The sequence below is a fragment of the Nerophis lumbriciformis genome, linkage group LG13, assembly GCF_033978685.3.
Source record: "Nerophis lumbriciformis linkage group LG13, RoL_Nlum_v2.1, whole genome shotgun sequence".
NCBI classification, from domain to species: domain Eukaryota; kingdom Metazoa; phylum Chordata; class Actinopteri; order Syngnathiformes; family Syngnathidae; genus Nerophis; species Nerophis lumbriciformis.
In genome coordinates this window covers 40,196,331-40,218,877 of record NC_084560.2, presented here as the reverse complement: position 1 = coordinate 40,218,877, position 22,547 = coordinate 40,196,331, and the positions used below count along the sequence as shown (strand labels likewise).

General features: G+C 35.8%; 1 protein-coding gene across 2 annotated transcripts; it reads right to left on the bottom strand.

Annotated features, from left to right (window-relative positions):
• Positions 1–1,242: 1,242 nt before the first annotated feature.
• slc35a5 (solute carrier family 35 member A5) lies at positions 1,243–20,975 on the bottom strand. 2 transcript variants are annotated; one of them, XM_061970520.2, is made up of 10 exons: positions 20,880–20,975; positions 15,594–15,742; positions 15,413–15,511; positions 15,200–15,333; positions 14,970–15,037; positions 6,060–6,248; positions 5,789–5,989; positions 5,587–5,714; positions 1,982–2,250; positions 1,243–1,725 (listed from the first exon to the last, which is right to left on the bottom strand). In XM_061970520.2, exons 2-10 carry the CDS (start codon positions 15,712–15,714, stop codon positions 1,657–1,659), a joined length of 1,278 nt encoding a protein of 425 aa, XP_061826504.2. In that variant the 5' UTR covers positions 15,715–15,742; positions 20,880–20,975; the 3' UTR covers positions 1,243–1,656. The 2 variants fall into 2 exon arrangements, with proteins under 2 accessions (XP_061826504.2, XP_061826505.2); XM_061970521.2 differs by having other exon boundaries at positions 15,594–15,721; positions 20,880–20,972.
• Between the last annotated feature and the right edge of the window lie 1,572 nt (positions 20,976–22,547).

Genomic DNA, 22,547 nt, shown 5'->3' with positions numbered 1-22,547 from the left:
TATTTATCTCATTCACGTAAGAGACTAGACGTATAAGATTTCATGGGATTTAGCGATTAGGAGTGACAGATTGTTTGGTAAACGTATAGCATGTTCTATATGTTATAGTTATTTGAATGACTCTTACCATAATATGTTACGTTAACATACCAGTTGGTTATTTATGCCTCATATAACGTACACTTATTCAGCCTGTTGTTCACTATTCTTTATTTATTTTAAATTGCCTTTCAAAAGTTGGTGTTGGGTTTTATTAAATAAATTTCCCCCAAAAATGCGACTTATATATGTTTTTTTCCTTCTTTATTATGCATTTTCGGCCGGTGCGACTTATAGTCCGAAAAATACAGTTTATGAATTATAATCTTTGTGATTAACACATACTTTCATATCATTTGACAAGGTTGCAATCTGTAAGTAGGGTACTGTCGGAGGCAGATATTTACATATATCCGTATTTAAGTGTTACTTCTTTATTTTCATAATCATATTACAAAACAGCTAGTGTTTTTCTTCCAATTGTGGTCTTTTGGTTGTCTGCAAATACTGTGTGCTAACCTTGACTATGGAATGTAAGAAGGAGAGATAATTCTTCTCCTTATCTCTTCTTGTGTCCAGCTGCGGAGGACAATGGGCATGTGTTTGGGCTGGAAAGACAAGACAGCGAGGGTGGGAGGGAGAGAGACTTTATAGAATAGAAGGTTTCCATATTTTAGATCAGACCATCTTAGCTGCGCGATTGAATGTTCTATGCTGGACTGGTGTCATTATATTTACAAAGCTTTGCAAATATATTACAAAATACCTATTCTGTCTCTGGTGGTTCTTCTACTCAGCTTTAAGTGTCGTAAAGAGCTTGGGAGCGACCAGAAACTTGAATTCCCTGGGAGGAACAACTGGTCCAAACGCAACAGTACGTATAATTATTCAATATGATTAAAGTCAAGAATAAAATGACTAATTCAGTGTTAATATTTGAGTGGGTTCCGGGCCCCTTTGTAGTGGAAAAGGTTAAGAACCCCAGGTTTAAATAATCTTTTTCAAGGCAGAATATTGTATTACTTGTTGTGACTTGAGAGCAACCATTTAGTGCATTCAATTATCAGGATTAAGACATGTTAACGCTCATAAATAAGTTTACGGTTGGATTTGGCTCTGAAGTTCTGCAGGAATCTTTTAACAGAAAAGCATGTTTTCAAATCATCATGTTCCTTTTCTCCTGTCACAATCTAATACCAAACATGCAGAATACTTGCCGTTTATTAGCCATTTAGCACAAGCGGCACAAACAAAGGCTTCATTTTTAATACATAAATACTCAAAAAAATAATACTTGCAGTGCGACAGGACAAAAATGATCACAAAAAAGAAATATTTGTTGTTCTTTGCCTTAAGATGCAAACGTTTTTGAAATATTAGATTGGTCACGTTCCTCAAAATTGACTCACGATTGCAAAGATTTGAAAAAAAAAATGGATGAGGATTCCAAATGGAACGAAATACAGCAGAAGACTTACGTCCCTTCCTTACTGAGGTTGGACCGCAGGACAAGACAAACCTGTCACGAGTTCATCACGGCACCGACGTTGTAACTCGGCCCTGCGCTGGGCCAGCCACGAGAAGACAACATTTTTCCTACTTGAACACTCCTGTGCGCTACAAAGACGACTCTTCGGAATCGCTGTCCGTGTTGGTCTTTGTCAGCAGCTCCAACTCCTCGCCGTCCTGAAACGCAGAAGTGGTGCGTTCAGGGAGTCCAGCTAAAAGTACATCGTTTAACGCTGGAGACAGCGAAGGTGATTTTAGCAGTAGTGTCGATACTCTACTGTACGTGTTTCATGCACAATCGCACTGGTGAGAATGTTGCTTTTTCTCCTAAAATACCTACAACTCCTGAAGAAATTTTTTAAAAAGGCACAAAATACATCAAGTCCCATTCCCACGGACAACTTAACAAGTGTGTGTGTTTTGCCCTTCTTACCCCTCTGGACCTCTTTAACACCTCCCCGTTGATGACCCGCAGTTTTTCCTGCTGAAGGCTGTACTCCAGGTCCCGGGGCCTGCTGGCGTTGTAGATAAAGATGGCCAGTAGGACCATGGGAGCCTGCAGGAAGAAGTCCAGAGAAGGGTGGAAGTCGAAGAGCAAGAGGGAGAGGGCGGTGACCAGGACCGTGGTGATCTGGCCCGACAGCACGTGGAACATGTTGTCTCGGAACTTCAAGATGAAGGCCACGAATAGACCCAGGGCAGCTGGCAGAGAGGAACAATTGATTTTGAAGGCTCAGGTGCTGTCATTAGCATGCATCATAAAGCACTGACAATTACTTTTAGTCTAGTACAGGGGTCTGCAACCCGCGGCTCTTTGATCACTCTGATGCGGCTCAGCTGATTTTACCGGGAGGTTTCCGGATTTCAGTGCCGGGCTACATTATACACCCACGCTACCACCAAACCCCGCCCACCTCAACCGACGCACGGAGGGGGGGTTGGTGGTAGCGGGGGTGTATAATGTAGCCCGGAAGAGTTAGGGATGCATGGGATTCTGGGTATTTGTTCTGTTGTGTTTATGTTGTGTTACGGTGCAGATGTTCTCCCGAAATGCATACTTGCCAACCCTCCCGGATTTTCCGGGAGACTCCCGAAATTCAGCGCCTCTCCCGAAAACCTCCCGGGACAAATTTTCTCCCGAAAATCTCCCGAAATTCAGGCTAACCCACAATATAACCAGCATACCTGCCCAATCACGTTATAATTGTAGAATGATGGAGGGCGAGTTCTTGGTTTCTTATGTGGGTTTATTGTTAGGCAGTTAAGTTAACGTCCTCCCAGCGCGGTAACAACACACAACAACAGCAGTCACGTTTTTGTATACAGTAAAGCAGTTCATCTGCCGAAAACAGCAATGTTGTGACACTCTTAAACAGGACAATACTGCCATCTAGTGCATTTGATGAAAGCACTTTTGTGCGTGCCACACAGCAATGCATCATCAGAGTTCAGCATGGTTCGAAAAATAGTGACAGAGAATAGAACAAGGATGGACAATTCAACCCTTAACTCAACAATGAGTAGATGAGTGTTATGTGTGTGTATATGTGTAAATAAATGAATACTGAAATTCAAGTATATATATATATATATATATATAATAAAATTAATATGTGTATATACATACATATATATATATATATATATATATATATATATATATATATATATATATATATATATATATATATATATATATATATACATATAATAAAATAAATATATATATATATATATATATATAGCTAGAATTCACTGAACGTCAAGTATTTGTTATATATATATATATATATATATATATATATATATATATATATATATGAAATACTTGACTTGGTGAATTCTAGCTGTAAATATACTCCTCCCCTTTTAGCCACGCCCCCAACCACGCCCCCCGACCACGCCCACCCCCTCCCCCCACCTCCCGAAATCGGAGGTCTCAAGGTTGGCAAGTATGCCGAAATGTGTTTGTCATTCTTGTTGGGTGTGGGTTCACAGTGTGGCGCATGTTAGTAAGAGTGTTAAAGTTGTTTAAACGTGTGACCTGTATGGCTGTTGAACAAGTATGCCTTGCAGTCACTTATGTGTGTCTGCAGAAGCCGCATACAACATGTGACTGGGCTGGCAAGCTGTTTGTACAGATTGTAGAGGGCGCTAAAGGCATTGCCATCATAGCACGCCCTTATTATTGTTGTTTGGGTGAAAATCAGCAGACATTCGAGAGAATAGTTGCTCTGAAATTCAGGGGTCTCCCGGAAAAATTGGGAGGGTTGGCAAGTGTGATGCTGTCAAGCGGCATTCATATAAAACTCGCAGGCCGCACTAACATTAAATTTTCATATTAAGGTGCGGGCTGCGTGTCTGAGACCCCTGCTTTATACATAGCACAAAGCAAAAAAAAACTTTGTATGCAGTGTTATTTTTTCATTATAAATTTCAAAAGAGTTTTGTGGCTCCCATTGTTTTCTTTATTTTGTGAAACGGGTCAAAATGGCTCTTTGAGTGGTAAAGGTTGCCGACCCCTGGTCTAGTAAAACATTATATTTACTCACAACACCATTTTCACCAGCCTTGCCACTTAATTAGGTACAGCATCATCTGATAAAATGCCCTAAAAAAAAAATCCTATTTGACTGACGCGGTCAAAGAGCTATTTATATCAAAAATATACATTAATTATTACCATATGCAATAAAAATAATTACAGATTTATTCAGACACAATTAAAATAATTGTCATCATACTTTATTAAATATTAATAATTAAATATTTTGAACAATAATATGTTAACAGCTTGCAGAGCAAAAAAAAAAAAAAAAGATTCACATCCAAATCGCGATTCTTAATTGATTCATAATTTTAAAAATTGGTTATTTAAAACCATTTTTTAAAATAAATAAATAAATGGGTTATACTTGTATAGCGCTTTTCTACCTTCAAGGTACTGAAAGCGCTTTTGACAGTATTTCCACATTCACACACTGATGGCGGGAGCTGCCATGCAAGGCGCTAACCAGCACCCATCAGGAGCAAGGGTGAAGTGTCTTGCCCAAGGACACAACGGACGTGACTAGGATGGTAGAAGATGGGGATTGAACCCCAGTAACCAGCAACCCTCCGATTGCTGGCACGGCCACTCTACCAACTTCGCCACGCCGTCCCGTAATAAGATACTTTTTTTTTTTTTATATAATTCTTGGCCATCTCCAAGCAACCAGAGGTAGCTTTTCTAACCTGTAACCTGTTTTGCAAAAGTTTCCTTATAATTATTATACCAAATAATACATTGCAAGTATCTGTTTGAATTGAGAATCGTGTTGAATCAAGAATCGATTCTGAACCGAGAATCGATTCTGAATCGAATTGCCACACCAGGAATCGGAATCGCATTGAATCGTTAGTTGCCCAAAGATTCACATCCCTATTGACAGGCTATAATCATTTGATAAATATAGTATACATAATACTGTATTAATGTATGTATATATTTTTCTAAATAGTTAAATAAATAAATAAATTAAATGTACAGATAAATATACAAGTAATAAAATCAATACAGTATATTGAATAAAACTGGTAAACAAAGCACATTAAATACCTCATACATAAATTTGTTTAAAAATGTTACATTTTAATATTATATCAATTCATAATATAAATACTTAATATTTTGGTTATATTAATAATAGACATTATTATACCAGCAATAATATTATTAAATTAAAAAATAGTATGATGATTTCTGGTTATATCATTGAAACATATGTATAAAATAGTAGTATGCAACCAAATAAAACAATACTATTCCAATCATGCTGTAATGAAAATATTCTGCAGTGCAGATCTCCACCACCACGATAATATTTGGCGGTACTACAGTGCCACCTACTGATACAACTCTGCAACTTCACTAGGCCCATGTCCACATAGTAGCCATTTATTATTTTGAACACAAAAGCTATATGGGAAAAATATGTATTTACAAAGAAAACCATGCTCAGTTTTGATTTATAATAGCAATATTTATGTGCTACTCACCAGTGACCACCACCAGAGCGAGAGAGTAGACGTTATGTCCATGAAGGAGGCCACAGTGGACGGTGAGACCCCGAGCCTCTGGACCAGTGACAAGGGTCAATCCATTAAACATCAAGCCAAAGGCATACCTGCGATGTTGGAGAAAAATAAAGTCAATAGATGCCACCTGTTGTCTTTAGATGTTGCTGCGGCGACGCCTCACAGTTTGCTGCTCTGGAGGAAGATGCTCTCGGTGAGCTGGTCTCCTTCCTTGAAGATCTTCTCGTTGTAGATGTTGGCCATGGCCGAGATGAAGCACTGCAGGAGGAGCAGGATGTGGCCCACGCCCAGGAAGCGCAGCTTCTCCAACAGGCTGTCCCTCCACGCTTGGCCGGGCAGGGCGGACAACCACGAGCCGTTGGCGCTGTGGGGGAGGAACGTTAAAAACTCACGTCCCTGCTGTCTTTATAGAGACGGTGTCGCTAAGACGCCACCTGCTGTTCTTCATCTGCTCCAGCAGCTGCGTGTACAGCCGGCAGGAGTTGGACGGGCTGGAGAGGGAGTTGGAGTGGACACCAAGCACGGACACGGACTTCTGGCTGGACCCTGATCCTGTTGTCAAGGAGACGATGGACAGAAAGAGCATGACCAACGCTGCCCACTGCACCCAGGACAGACGCCGCCTGGTGGTGGAAGGAGGAGAAACACGGAAACGTTCAAAGCTCGCCAATGATTCCAGTGTTTCCTAGACATTATTTTCCTATTTATTTACTTGTTTACATCATACTTGCCAACCTTGAGACCTCCAATTTCGGGAGGTGGGGGGTGGGCGTGGTTGGGGTGGGGGCGTGGTTAAGAGGGGAGGAGTATATTTACAGCTAGAATTCACCAAGTCAAGTATTTCATATATATATATATATATACATATATATATATATATATATATATATATATATATATATATATATATATATATCCCCGCAACCCCGAAGGGAATAAGCGGTAGAAAATGGATGGATGGATGGATATATATATAAATATATATATATATATATAAGAAATAATTGACTTTCAGTGAATTCTAGCTATATATATATATATATATATATATATATATATATATATATATATATATATATATATATATATATACACACACACATATATATATATATATTTATATATATATATATATAAATAAAATAAATACTTGAATTTCAGTGTTCATTTATTTACACATATACACACACATAACACTCATCTACTCATTGTTGAGTTAAGGGTTGAATTTTCCATCCTTGTTCTATTCTCTGTCACTATCTTTCTAACCATGCTGAACACCCTCTCTGATCATGCATTGCTGTGTGGCACGCACAAAAGTGCTTTCATCAAATGCACTAGATGGCAGTATTGTCCTGTTTAAGAGTGTCACAACATTGCTGTTTACGGCAGACGGACTGCTTTACTGTAGACGTTCTTTATATTGTGGGAAAACTGACTCAGGTCCGCATGGAGCTGGAGGGGGCGTGGCCTCCAGCGCCGCCTGAATTTCGGGAGATTTTCGGGAGAAAATTTGTCCCGGGAGGTTTTCGGGAGAGGTGCTGAATTTCGGGAGTCTCCCGGAAAATCCGGGAGGGTTGGCAAGTATGGTTTACATAACCACCCTGATGCTTATTGCAATGTTAAGAGTTCTGTTTGTGAAACAGTGACACCTAAGGGTGGGCTTCGACATCCGTTTGTGTCTGTTTTTTTGTGGGTGTGCATGCGAGTTGTAGAGTGACAGCTGACAGTTTGACATAAACTGTCAAATTAATAAAAATAGATAAAAAAACCAAAATCAATTCATCAACGCTACATAATGTACCGTATTTTTCGGACTATAAGTCGCAGTTTTTTTCATAGTTTGGCCGGGGGTGCGACTTATACTCAGGAGCGACTTATGTGTGAAATTATTAACACATTATAATATTATTTATCTCATTCACGTAAGAGACTAGACCAGGGGTCGGCAACCTTTACCAGTCAAAGAGCCATTGTGACCAGTTTCGCAAATTATAGAAAACAATGGGAGCCGCAAACATTTTTTGAAAATTTAAATGAAATAACACTGCATACAAAGTTTTTTTTTTGCTTTGTGCTATGTATAAACCAGGGGTCTCAGACACGCTGCCCACACCTTTGTATGGAATTTGAAAGCTGGTGCGGCGCGCAGGTTTTAAATTAATGGCGCTTGCCAGCGTCATGCGTGCCGTGATGGTACAGCATATAGCACCCACTACAACCAGCGTGCCTGATCAGTCACACGTTGTATGGCGTTTCCGCTTGCTCACGTAGGTGACAGCAAGGCATAGTTAGTCAACAACCACACAGGTTACACTGACGGTGGCGGTATAAAAATAACTATAACACTCTTACTAATAATGCGCCACACTGTGAACCCACACCAAACAAGAATGACAAACACATTTCGGGAGAACATCTGCACCGTAACACAACATAAACACAACAGGACAAATACCCAGAATCCCATGCAGCCCTAACTCTTCCGGGATACATTATACACCCCCGCTGCCCAACCCCGCCCACTTCAACCGACGCACAGAGGGGGAGTGGGGGGGGTTGATGTGTGAGGGAGCAGGGTTGGGGTGGGGGCGGGGTTTGGTGGTAGCAGGGGTGTATAATGTAGCCCGGAAGAGTCAGGGCTGCATGGGATTCTGGGTGTTTGTTCTGTTGTGTTTATGTTGTGTTAAGGTGCAGATGTTCTCCCGAAATGTGTTTGTCATTCTTGTTTGGTTTTGGTTCAAAGTGTGGCGCATTATTAGTAAGAGTGTTAAAGTTGTTTTATATGGTCACCGTCAGTGTATCCTGTGTGGCTGTTGACAAAGTATGCCTTGCTGTCACGTACGTGTGCAAACAAAAGATGTATATTGTATAAAAAGTGTTGGGCTGGCACGCTTTAATACAGGTTGTAGAGAGCGCCAAATGTTGTGCCATGATGTTGTACCGTCATGGCACGCCCTTATTATAGCTGTAAGGGTGAAAATCGGTGAATATTAATCCCGGGAGTTTTCTGCGAGAGGCACTGAAATCCGGAAGTCTCACGGGAAAATTGGGGGGTTCAGCAAGTAAGCTGCTGAGCCGCATCAGAGTGATCAAAGAGCCGCATGCGGCTCCGGAGCCGCGGGTTGCCGACCCCTGGACTAGACGTATAAGATTTCATGAGATTTAGCGATTAGGAGTGACAGATTGTTTGGTAAACGTATAGCATGTTCTATATGTTATAGTTATTTGAATGACTCTTACCACAATATGTTACGTTAACATACCAGTTGGTTATTTATGCCTCATATAACGTACACTTATTCAGCCTGTTGGTCACTATTCTTTATTTATTTTAAATTGTCTTTCAAATGTCTATTCTTGGTGTTGGCTTTTATCAAATACATTTCCCCAAAAAATGCGACTTATACTCCAGTGCGACTTATTTATGTTTTTTTCCTTCTTTATTATGCATTTTCGGCCGGTGCGACTTTTACTCCGAAAAATACGGTTTATGCATTTTCTATCACCGTATTTTTTGGACAATAGGGCGCACTTAAAACCCTTTCATTTTCTCAAAAATCGACAGTGTGCCTTATAGGGTTGTCCCGAAACCAATATTTTTGTACCGGTACCAAAATGTATTTCGATACTTTTATAAAATTGGCCCTAGTGTGTGAATGTGAGTGTGAATGTTGTCTGTCTATCTGTGTTGGCCTTGTGATGAGGTGGCGACTTGTCCAGGGTGTACCCCGTCCTCCGCCCGAATGCAGCTGAGATAGGCTCCAGCGACCCCCCGCGACCCCAAAAGGGACAAGCGGTAGAAAATGGATGGATGGATGAATGGATACTTTTCTAAATCAAGGGGACCACAAAAAATGGCATTATTGGCTTTATTTTAACAAAAAATCTTAAGGTAAATTAAACATATGTTTCTTATTGCAATTTTGTTGTTAAATAAAATAGTGAATATACAAGACAACTTGTCTTTTAGTAGTAAGTAAGCAAACAAAGGCTCCTAATTAGTCTGATGACATATGCAGTAACATTTTGTGTCATTTTCCATTCTATTATTTTGTCAACATTATTAAGGACAAGTGATAGAAAATGAATTAATAATCTACTTGTTCATTTACTGTTAATATCTGCTTACTTTCTCTTTCAACATGTTCTATCTACACTTCTGTTAAAATGTAATAATCACTTATTCTTCTGTTTTTTGATACTATACATTAGTTCTGGATGAGACCACAAATTTGGGTATCAATCCGATACCAAGGAGTTACAGGATCATACATTGGTCATAATTTAAGTCCTCATGTGTCCAGGGACATATTTACTGAGTTTATAAACATAATATGAATTTTTTTTAAATGAAAAAAGATTTTGTGATGCTAAAAAATATCGATGTAATCATAAAATCATATTAAAATACAATATTATAAATCATAAATATTATATTATATTATAAATATTATATTAAATACAATATTATTATATTGAAGATTGTCACTGAAGGCATCACAACTATGAATGAAAACATGTGGAATTGTGTACTAAACAACAAAATGTGAAATAATTGAAAACATGTTTTATATTCTAGTTCCTTAAAAAAAGCCATTCTTTGCTCTGATTACTGCTTTGCACACTCTTGATGAGCTTCAAGCACACCTGTGAAGTGAAAACCATTTCAGGTGACTACCTCTTGAAGGTCATCGAGAGAATGCCAAGAGTGTGCGAAAAAGTAATTAGAGCAAAGGGTGGCTATTTTGAAGAAGGCAAAGCAAGGCAACTATTTGTATAGCACTTTTCATACACAAGGCAGACTCAAAGTGCTTCACAGACAACAAAGTTAAATGAAAGAAAATAAAAGCAAAATTAAAATGCAGACAATAAAAATAAAAACAGTGCGGACGTTAAAAGTTAGAAGAAACTAGAATATAAAACATGTTTTCGGTTATTTCACCTTTTTTTGTAAAGTACATAACTCCACATGTGTTCATTCATAGTTGGGATGCCTTCAGTGACAATCTACAATGTAAATAGTCATGAAAATAAAGAAAACGCATTGAATGAGAAGGTGTGTCCAAACTTTTGGCCTGTACTGTATATAAACATATTATTTTGGTTTATTTCGTCAGAAAAACTAAGCCGCACACCTCCTTGGTAGCAATCATGGCGCCTAGAGATGTCCGATAATGGCTTTTTTGCCGATATTCCCCAACTCTTAATTACCGATTCCAATATCAACCGATACCGATATATACAGTGGTGGAATTAACACATTATTATGCCTAATTTTGTTGTGATGCCCCGCTGGATGCATTAAACAATGTAACAAGGTTTTCCAAAATAAATCAACTCAAGTTATGGAAAAAAATGCCAACATGGCACTGCCATATTTATTATTGAAGTCACAAAGTGCATTATTTTTTTTAACATGCCTCAAAACAGCAGCTTGGAATTTGGGACATGCTCTCCCTGAGAGAGCATGAGGAGGCTCTTGACCAATTTTGCATTGCATTCACTTGTGTGTGTGAAAAGCCGTAGATATTATGTGATTGGGCCGGCACGCGAAGGCAGTGCCTTTAAGGTGTATTGGCGCTCTGTACTTCTCCCTACGTCCGCGTTTTAAAAAGTCATACATTTTACTTTTTGAAACCGATACCGATAATTTCCGATATTAAATTTTAAAGCATTTATCGGCCGATGATATCGGCAGTCCGATATTATCGGACATCTCTAATGGTGCCTGTTGTTTCGTTGGCTGTACTGTCTTTATACACCATTTTGCTACTAGTGGTATGCAGGCTCCATGTGGTGGTACGCCAAAGAATCACTTGATTGAAGTACAGTGTTTTGTTTCCTATATTCAGACACAGTGTAACTGTTCAAATTATGTGTAATGTTAGATTGGCCAAAAATATTAAATATACTTGTTAAAAATAAACACTGCCTTGTATTTAATGAATACTTAAGCCTCGTGTGCTACTGTGTTTTAATGTTGGTCATTATGGTGATACTTGGGAGTGCCAAGTGTTTTCTAAAAGGTGGTAGTTGGTGAAATTTTTTTGGAAAACCACTCTCTAGGGGAGACAGAAAGCAATGGATGTCGAGTGACATAATATTGTGAAAGAACAGTCCTTAGTGGATCTAACATAGTCGTGAGAGTCCAGTCCATAGTGGGGCCAGCAGGTTATAAAGTATTGACCTATTGAAGGATCTTAATACTTCACATCAATTACTCACCTTTAATATATTTTTGGGTAAAATATTGCATATTTTGTGTTTTCTATGACAAAAATGGCAAAAACAAACAAAACAAATATAAAAAATATACAAAAAAAAACTTTAATTGACGGATAAATCTGAAGGTAATCTAGGGAGTTATGTTGAAAGTAAAATAAAAATAAAAATGTATGAATTATTTTAGCACTTTTTTTTTAAGCGGTACCCTTTTGGGTCCACAATAATTTCAGTGTGATTTTTTATTTTATTTTCATTGCTCAAAAAATAAATGAATCAAAAATCAATGTTGTGAATTATTGATCTATTGAAGGCTCTTAATACTACACATAAATTATTCCACTTTAATATATTTTGGGGGAAAATATTGCATAGTTTGTGTTTTCTATGACAAAAATGGAAGAGAACAAACAAAAACAAAAAAGAATTGGAAAAAATAAAACAACTTTTAATTGACAGATAGATCTCAAGTTGATTTAGAGAGTTATGTTGAAAATAAAACAAAAATAAATACATTTACGACTTATTTTAGCACTTTTCTTTTAAGCGGGACCCTTTTGGGTCCCCAGGAATTTCAGTGTGATTTTTTTATTTTATTTTCATTACTCAAAAAATAAATGAATCAAAAATCAATGTTATGAATTATTGTTCTATTGAAGGCTCTTAATACTTCACATCAATTATTCCACTTTAATATATTTTTGGGGGAAAATATTGCATATTTTGTGTTTTCTATGACAAAAATGGCAAAAAATAAAACAAATATAATAAAAACTTTAATTGACGGATAGATCTGAAGTTAATTTAAGGAGTTATGTTGAAAGTAAAAAAAAATAAAAAAATGTATGACTTATTTTTAACACTTTTTTTTAGCAGGACCCTTTTGGGTCCCCGATAATTTCAGTGTGATTTTTTATTTTATTTTCATTGCTCAAAAAATAAATGAATCAAAAATAAATGTTATGAATTATTGATCTATTGAAGGCTCTTAATACTACACATAAATTATTCCACTTTAATATATTTTGGGGGAAAATATTGCATAGTTTGTGTTTTCTATGACAAAAATGGAAGAGAACAAACAAAAAAAACAAAAATTGGAAAAAAATAAAACAACTCTTAATTGACGGATAGATCTCAAGTTGATTTAGAGAGTTATGTTGAAAGTAAAACAAAAATACATTTACGACTTATTTTAGCACTTTTCTTTTAAGCGGGACCCTTTTGGGTCCCCAGGAATTTCAGTGGGATTTTTTTATTTTATTTTCATTACTCAAAAAATAAATGAATCAAAATCAATGTTATGAATTATTGATCTATTGAAGGCTCTTAATACTTCACAGCAATTACTCACCTTTAATATCTTTTTGGGTAAAATATTGCATATTTTGTGTTTTCTATGACAAAAATGGCAAAAACAAACAAAACAAATATAAAAAATATACAAAAAAAAACTTTAATTGACGGATAAATCTGAAGGTAATCTAGGGAGTTATGTTGAAAGTAAAATAAAAATAAAAATGTATGAATTATTTTAGCACTTTTTTTTTTAAGCGGTACCCTTTTGGGTCCACAATAATTTCAGTGTGATTTTTTATTTTATTTTCATTGCTCAAAAAATAAATGAATCAAAAATCAATGTTGTGAATTATTGATCTATTGAAGGCTCTTAATACTACACATAAATTATTCCACTTTAATATATTTTGGGGGAAAATATTGCATAGTTTGTGTTTTCTATGACAAAAACGGAAGAGAACAAACAAAAACAAAAAAAATTGGAAAAAAATAAAACAACTTTTAATTGACGGATAGATCTCAAGTTGATTTAGAGAGTTATGTTGAAAGTAAAACAAAAATAAATACATTTACGACTTATTTTAGCACTTTTCTTTTAAGCGGGACCCTTTTGGGTCCCCAGGAAATTTCAGTGTGATTTTTTTATTTTATTTTCATTACTCAAAAAATAAATGAATCAAAATCAATGTTATGAATTATTGATCTATTGAAGGCTCTTAATACTTCACATCAATTAGTCCACTTTAATATATTTTTGGGGGAAAATATTGCATATTTTGTGTTTTCTATGACAAAAATGGCAAAAAATAAAACAAATATAATAAAAACTTTAATTGACGGATAGATCTGAAGTTAATCTAAGGAGTTATGTTGAAAGTAAAATAAAATAAAAATGTATGACTTATTTTTAACACTTTTTTTAGCAGGACCCTTTTGGGTCCCCAATAATTTCAGTGTGATTTTTTATTTTATTTTCATTGCTCAAAAAATAAATGAATCAAAAATCAATGTTATGAATTATTGATCTATTGAAGGCTCTTAATACTACACATAAATTATTCCACTTTAATATATTTTGGGGGAAAATATTGCATAGTTTGTGTTTTCTATGACAAAAACAGAAGAGAACAAACAAACAAACAAAAAATTGGAAAAAAATAAAACAACTTTTAATTGACGGATAGATCTCAAGTTGATTTAGAGAGTTATGTTGAAAGTAAAACAAAAATAAATACATTTACGACTTATTTTAGCACTTTTCTTTTAAGCGGGACCCTTTTGGGTCCCCAGGAATTTCAGTGTGATTTTTTTATTTTATTTTCATTACTCAAAAAATAAATGAATCAAAATCAATGTTATGAATTATTGATCTATTGAAGGCTTTTAATACTTCACATCAATTAGTCCACTTTAATATATTTTTTGGGGAAAATATTGCATATTTTGTGTTTTCTATGACAAAAATGGCAAAAAATAAAACAAATATAATAAAAACTTTAATTGACGGATAGATCTGAAGTTAATCTAAGGAGTTATGTTGAAAGTAAAATAAATAAAAAATGTATGACTTATTTTTAACACTTTTTTTTAGCAGGACCCTTTTGGGTCCCCAATAATTTCAGTGTGATTTTTCATTTTATTGTCATTGCTCAAAAAATAAATGAATCAAAATCAATGTTATGAATTATTGACCTATTGAAGGCTCTTAATACTTCACTTCACTTGCCAAGAACTAGTCAAACAACCTCTGTAAATGAGGGCTCGGCTGTTTTTTTTAAGGACACAGGAGCACTCTTTTGTTTGAGTAAGTGGTTGCTTACTTTAGAACAATCCTGAAGAGAACAGCCGTGGTGAGGATAACAAAGTTGGAGAACAGGACAGCCATGGCCTGAGGACAAGAACAACAACAACTTGGAGATAAAACTGAGGGACACGGAAGACAACCAAATCTTCTTGGCCAGACAACAAAAATAAGATCCGATATGTTTAGGGTAATTTAGTAGCAGTGAGGCGTCCAATGAGTGTGAACAAGGCCGAGAAAGTGACTTACAGGCTGTAGGTAGGTCATGACGTAGAAGATGATAAGGTTGTCAAGGAAGTAGAGGAAAGCAGGGATCGCCCACTTAAGAGTTCCGAGGAGAGACAAGACAGAGGACAAGCGAAGCTCTCTGCATGAGCGCCCCTCTGAAAGGAGTAAAAAACAAACACTCATAATCACAAATGCAAACACAATGAGAAAGACAACAACGGCGTCCGTGTTTACCTTGGATGAACACCCTGACTGACATGATAAGGCAGAAGACCAGCTTCAGCGCCTCCGCCAGCAAGTTGACAGATGCCGGCAGGAAGTCGTATTTGTTCTCTGCACGTTACAAACCAAAAAGTTTTTTGTTTTTTTTTAAACACGACGGTTGACGACCAAGGCACATTCTGTTGCCGCTTACCGGCGTTGGCGGAGAATTTAAGCAGCAGGATGCGACTCGTGCCCAGGGTGACAAAACCCACGCCCAAGGCCAGCGTGTAGGCCGACGAGCGGGAGCACAGGCGAGGGCAAGAGCACGTCATGGCTGCTCTAAAATGAGGACACACAAAACTGAACACCAAAAACACAAAAACAGTGGTAAGATTTATCAATCAATCAATCAATCAATGTTCACTTATATAGCCCTAAATCACAAGTGTCTCAAAGGGCTGCACAAGCCTCAACGACATCCTCGGTTCAGATTAGGGATGTCCCGATCCGATATTTGGATCGGATCGGCTGCCGATATTTGCCAAAAATTGCGTATCGGCAAAGCATGGGAAAATGCCGATCCAGATCCAGTTTAAAAAAAAAACTCCGGTCCGTGTTTTCCAACACACCGATTTAAATAATACATTCCACTTTTCTGCTGCTCTGTAATTTCCGTTCCGCATTTTCCAGCACACCTTCAACACATCCACAATTCTCACGCAGTTGATTTTAGCTGCTGGCATTACACGACAGGCTCTTCTGACTCTTTCCTGTGTCTCCCTCTCACAGACAGCAAGCGCACCTTCTTACACACGTCACATACAGTCACGTCATACGTCACATACGTATACGTCCTCCCCGAGCAGAGAGGTAGCAGCATGGCTAACGTTAGCTGTGATGTTAGCGCAGCCGTGCGAGCAACGCTCCCTCTAAGGTGCTCGCCTGTGCAATTGCGCACTGTTTAAGCGTCCTCTGCGCATAGCAATTATATGCCACGCACAAAATCAAATAAAAAAATAAGCGCATGACAATTTTTGACACACGGACACGACAGAGACAACAGTTTTCGTCATCATTGTTCAAATATTGTGACGTCTGTCGAGACGCTTATCTCCATTCGGTGCCACACGTCCACACCATCAAAATGCCGAGGCAAAAATTTCCAGATCAACACCGTATGAAAAAATTAGTGATTTTTTTAGATGTGATTTACTTCTCTGCATGAAAGTTTAAAAGTAGCATATATTAATGCAGTATGAAGAAGAATGTTTTAATGTAGACATGCAAGCCTTGAAAGAACATTTTGAAAATCAAGACTACATTTCCTGCAAATGGGTGCATTTCTACCCTATATTTTAACTTTAGATTTATTCTCATATCAAACTCTTTTGGCTGTCTTTTTGACACTTACATCAGGCGCCCCCCTCCACACCCCGGATTATAAATAATGTAAATAATTCAATGTGATTATCTTGTGTGATGACTGTATTATGATGATAGTATATATCTGTATCATTGTGGACTTAAACAAGTTGATAAACTTATTCGGGTGTTACCATTTAGTGGTCAATTGTACGGAATATGTACTTCACTGTGCAACCTACTAATAAAAGTCTCAATCAATCAATCAAAACACATAGAATCATCATACTGCTGTGATTATATGCATCAAGTGTTCATTCAAGGCTAAGGCAAAATATCGAGATATATATTGTGTATCGCAATATGGCCTTAAAATATCGCAATATTAAAAAAAGGCCATATCGCCCAGCCCGAATTCAATGATGCCATTTCTGTTTGTCATGTATAATTTTGTCTATTTTGTGTTTATCCTTGAATAAACAGGTCAGTTTCTTGTTACCAACCATTGTGTATTATTCAAACTCCCCTAATTCAGCTGGCTAGTTGTTATCAAGAGTACTAAAACCCTTTTCAACATGATTCTGACAACTAAGTAGGCTAAATAACTTTAAACTTTAATACATGCTCGGATAGGCCAGTATCGGTCAGTATCGGTATCGGATCGGAAATGCAAAAACAATATCGGTATCGGATCGGAAGTGCAAAAACCTGGATCGGGACATCCCTAGTTCAGATCCCACATAAGGGCAAGGAAAAACTCAACCCAGTGGGATGTCAATGAGAATGACTATGAGAAACCTTGGAATATTGCAGTTTATACAAAATTATACTAGTCTTTAAAAAAAAAATCAATGTAGAAATTTTTGTACAAAATCTGACTAAAGTCTTGCGAGAAAATCTGTGTAAATTTGGTACAAAATCCTGATAAAATTTGAGTAAAATCTACTGTATTTTGTACAAAATCCTACTAAAGTCTTTTGAGAAGATCAATGTGTACATTTTGTACAAAATCTGATTAGTCTTGCGAGAATATCTGTGTAAATGTTGTACCAAATCTTAACAAATTAGTGTAAAACTACTGTTTTTTGGACAAAATCCATCTAAAGTCCTGTATGAACATCCATCCATCCATCTTCTTGTGCTTATCCGAGGTCGGGTCGCGGGGGCAGCAGCCTAAGCAGGGAAGCCCAGACTTCCCTCTCCCCAGCCACTTCGTCCAGCTCCTCCCGGGGGATCCCGAGGCGTTCCCAGGCCAGCCGGGAAAGATAGTCTTCCCAACGTGTCCTGGGTCTTCCCCGTGGCCTCCTACCGGTCGGACGTGCCCGAAACACCTCCCTAAGGAGGCGTACGGGTGGCATCCTGACCAGATGCCCGAACCACCTCATCTGGCTCCTCTCGATGTGGACATCAATCAATCAATCAATGTTTATTTATATAGCCCTAAATCACAAAAGTCTCAAAGGGCTGTACAAGCCACAACAACATCCTCGGTACAGAGCCCACATAAGGGACGTCGATGTGAATGACTATGAGAAACCGCATATGTGGGTAACCCCCCCTCTCTAGGGGAGACAGAAAGCAATGGATGTCGAGTGACATAATATTGTGAAAGAACAGTCCTTAGTGGATCTAACATAGTCGTGAGAGTCCAGTCCATAGTGGGGCCAGCAGGTTATGAAGTATTGACCTATTGAAGGCTCTTAATACTTCACATCAATTACTCACCTTTAATATATTTTTGGGTAAAATATTGCATATTTTGTGTTTTCTATGACAAAAATGGCAAAAACAAACAAAACAAATATAAAAAATATACAAAAAAAACTTTAATTGACGGATATAGTATAGTTATGTTGAAAGTAAAATAAAAATAAAAATGTATGAATTATTTTAGCACTTTTTTTTAAGCGGGACCCTTTTGGGTCCACAATAATTTCAGTGTGATTTTTTTATTTTATTTTCATTGCTCAAAAAATAAATGAATCAAAAATCAATGTTATGAATTATTGATCTATTGAAGGCTCTTAATACTACACATAAATTATTCCACTTTAATATATTTTGGGGGAAAATATTGCATAGTTTGTGTTTTCTATGACAAAAATGGAAGAGAACAAACAAAAACAAAAAAATTGGAAAAAAATAAAACAACTTTTAATTGACGGATAGATCTCAAGTTGATTTAGAGAGTTATGTTGAAAGTAAAACAAAAATAAATACATTTACGACTTATTTTAGCATTTTTCTTTTAAGTGGGACCCTTTTGGGTCCCCAGGAATTTCAGTGTGATTTTTTTATTTTATTTTCATTACTCAAAAAATAAATGAATCCAAATCAATGTTATTAATTATTGATCTAGTGAAGGCTCTTAATACTTCACATCAATTATTCCACTTTAATATATTTTTTGGGGAAAATATTGCATATATTTTGTGTTTTCTATGACAAAAACGGCAAAAATAAAACAAACATAAAAAAAACTTTAATTGACGGATAGATCTGAAGTTAATCTAAGGAGTTATGTTGAAAGTAAAATAAATAAAAAATGTATGACTTATTTTTAACACTTTTTTTTAGCAGGACCCTTTTGGGTCCCCAGTAATTTCAGTGTGATTTTTTTATTTTATTTTCATTACTCAAAAAATAAATGAATCAAAATCAATGTTATGAATTATTGATCTATTGAAGGCTCTTAATACTTCACATCAATTATTCCACTTTAATATATTTTTGGGGGAAAATATTGCATATTTTGTGTTTTCTGTGACAAAAATGGCAAAAATAAAACAAACATAAAAAAAACTTTAATTGACGGATAGATCTGAAGTTAATCTAAGGAGTTATGTTGAAAGTAAAATAAATAAAAAATGAGTGTTCCAGAGCTTAGGGCCGACCATAGAGAAGGCCCCTGTCTCCCCTGGTTTTAAGTCTGGTCTTGGGCACCACACGCTGGAGCTGGCTCTCGGACCTCAGAGCGCACGCAGGAGTGTAAATTTGGATGAGGTGCCAGTCCATGTAAAACTTTAAAAACAAACAGCAAGGTTTTAAAATCAATTCTAAAATGAACAGCGAGCCAGTGCAAACTCTGAAGAATTGGGGTTATATGCTGGCGTCTCCTGGCCCCTGTTAAAAGTCGTGCTGCCGCGTTCTTCACCAACTGAATCCGGGAGAGAGCTTTTTGGCTAATGCCAGCATAAAGTGCATTGCAGTAGTCCAGGCCACTTGAAATAAAAGCATGCACGACTTGTTCAAAAAGGTTAAAAAGACAAAAAACGGTTTTATCTTTGCTAAAAGACGAAGATGATAAAAACACGATTTTAAAACGCCATTGACTTGTTTGTCAAGTTTTAAAATCGCTGTCTATAGTGAAAAGCAATGTCCATAAAGACATGGATGACAGAGTCTGGTGTGGATGAACTTGACTGGCCTGCACAGAGTCCTGACCTGAACCCGATAGAACACCTTGGGGATGAATTAGAACGGAGACTGAGAGCCAGGCCTTCATCAGTGTGTGACCTCACCAATGCGCTTTTGGAAGAATGGTGGAAAATTCCTATAAACACACTCTGCAACCTTGTGGACAGCCTTCCCAGAAGTGTTGAAGCTGTAATAGCTGCAAAAGGTGGACCGACATCATATTGATCCCTATGGGTTAGGTTCATATGTGAGTCAAGGCAGGTGGCTAAATACTTTTGGCATTATAGTGTATTTCCCGCAACAACATAGTGTGTGGATTGGGAAAAGTAGAAGACCAAAAACACTAAAAGCAGAAAAATGGCGAATCTGCGAGGGACAAAACGCGTGCATTAAAATGTCAAATGAATGTCAACATTATAGTATTTTCAACAAATACTTGACTTGTTTTGACTTCCGTCCCAAAAAACTTTGGAAAAAGAGCAACTGACTCATCATTTAACGTCTAAAACACAGCTGAAAAACAATGATTTAGGTGCAAAAAAAAAACTGAAAATAAATGATCTGATGCTGAATTGAAGAAGTGGGCGAAACAAGGACATATATTAGCTTTGTCTGTCGTCATGCGCTGGAATAAAAGTGTATGGAGGAAGATTTTTTTAAATAATATTTAGCGTTGATGATTGTGACATAAAAATGAATGAATAAAAGCAAGACGCACCTGTTTTGCTGCGTTTTAGCGCTGCTGTGTACAATACATGACTGACTCTTCTCCAGCTGTTTTTCCGGGTTGCTTCTTTTTCTTCTTCTTCTTCTTCTTCTTCTTCTTCTTTGTTAACCGGCGGATGCAAACTGTATTAGTGCAATACTGCCACCCTCCGGATGCGAAGGTCATTAACTCATGGTTACTGGCTAGACCGGTATGCATTGTGTTATTTTTAAAATAACACGCGCGCGCACACGCAAAGATCTGAAATTAATTTTTTTAAATATAATTTATTTTCATACATATGTACACATGTATGTATATATGTATATATTATAATTTTTTTATTAGCCGGTTAATATTTATATAAATGATAAATGGGTTGTACTTGTATAGCGCTTTTCTACCTTCAAGGTACTCAAAGCGCTTTGACACTACTTCCACATTTACCCATTCACACACTGATGGAGGAAGCTGCCATGCAAGGCGCTAACCAGCACCCATCAGGAGCAAGGGTGAAGTGTCTTGCTCAGGACACAACGGACATGACGAAGTTGGTACTAGGTGGGGATTGAACCAGGGACCCTCGGGTCGCGCACGGCCATTCTTACACTGCGCCACGCCGTCCCTATATATATATATATATATATATATATATATATATATATATATATATATATATATATATATATATATATATATATATATATATATATATATATATATTCGTTTATATATATATATATATATATATATATATATATATATATATATATATATATATATATAAACGAATATACATACATACTTTTTGTGATGATATCAAATACAATAAAAATTATGTACAAAGTTAAAATAAAATAAAATTAAAGATGCATATCTAATTAAAAACATATACTAAATACATATTAATAAATATACAGTGTATATATATGTATAATTAATTGCTTATTTAACCTTTATTTCATATATATATATATATATATATATATATATATATATATATATATATATATATATATACATATAAAGGAATACATACATACTTTTTGTGATGATATCAAATAAAATAAACAATATATACTAAGTTAAAATAAAAAAATGCATTTCTATATATTCAATTGAAAATATAAATAAATACATATTAATACATATATACATATACATATGTATATATATATATATATATATATATATATATATATATATATATGTACACATGTATGTATATATGTATATATAATATTTTTTTAATTAGCGAGTTAATATTTTTATTTCATATATATATATATATATATATATATATATATATATATACAGTATATATAAACGAATATACATATATATATATATATATATATATATATATATACATATATATATATATATATATATATATATATATATGTACACATGTATGTATATATGTATATATAATATTTTTTAATTAGCCAGTTAATATTTTTATTTCATATATATATATATATATATATATATATATATATATATATATATATATATATATATATATATATATATATATATATATATATATATATATATATGTATATGTATATATATATATGTATATGTATATATGTATATATAATAACATTTTTATTAGCTGGTTAATATTTTTATTTCATATATATATATATATATATATATATATATACAAACGAA

Coding starts and splice junctions, on each gene's coding strand:
- slc35a5 (XM_061970520.2), bottom strand. CDS start 15,714: ATGACGTGCTCTTGCCCTCGCCTGTGCTCCCGCTCGTCGGCCTACACG. Junction 5,990..6,059: donor GAGCAGATGAAGAACAGCAG/GTGGCGTCTTAG, acceptor CCTCCCCCACAG/CGCCAACGGCTCGTGGTTGT. Junction 1,726..1,981: donor TGTTAAAGAGGTCCAGAGGG/GTAAGAAGGGCA, acceptor TCTGCGTTTCAG/GACGGCGAGGAGTTGGAGCT.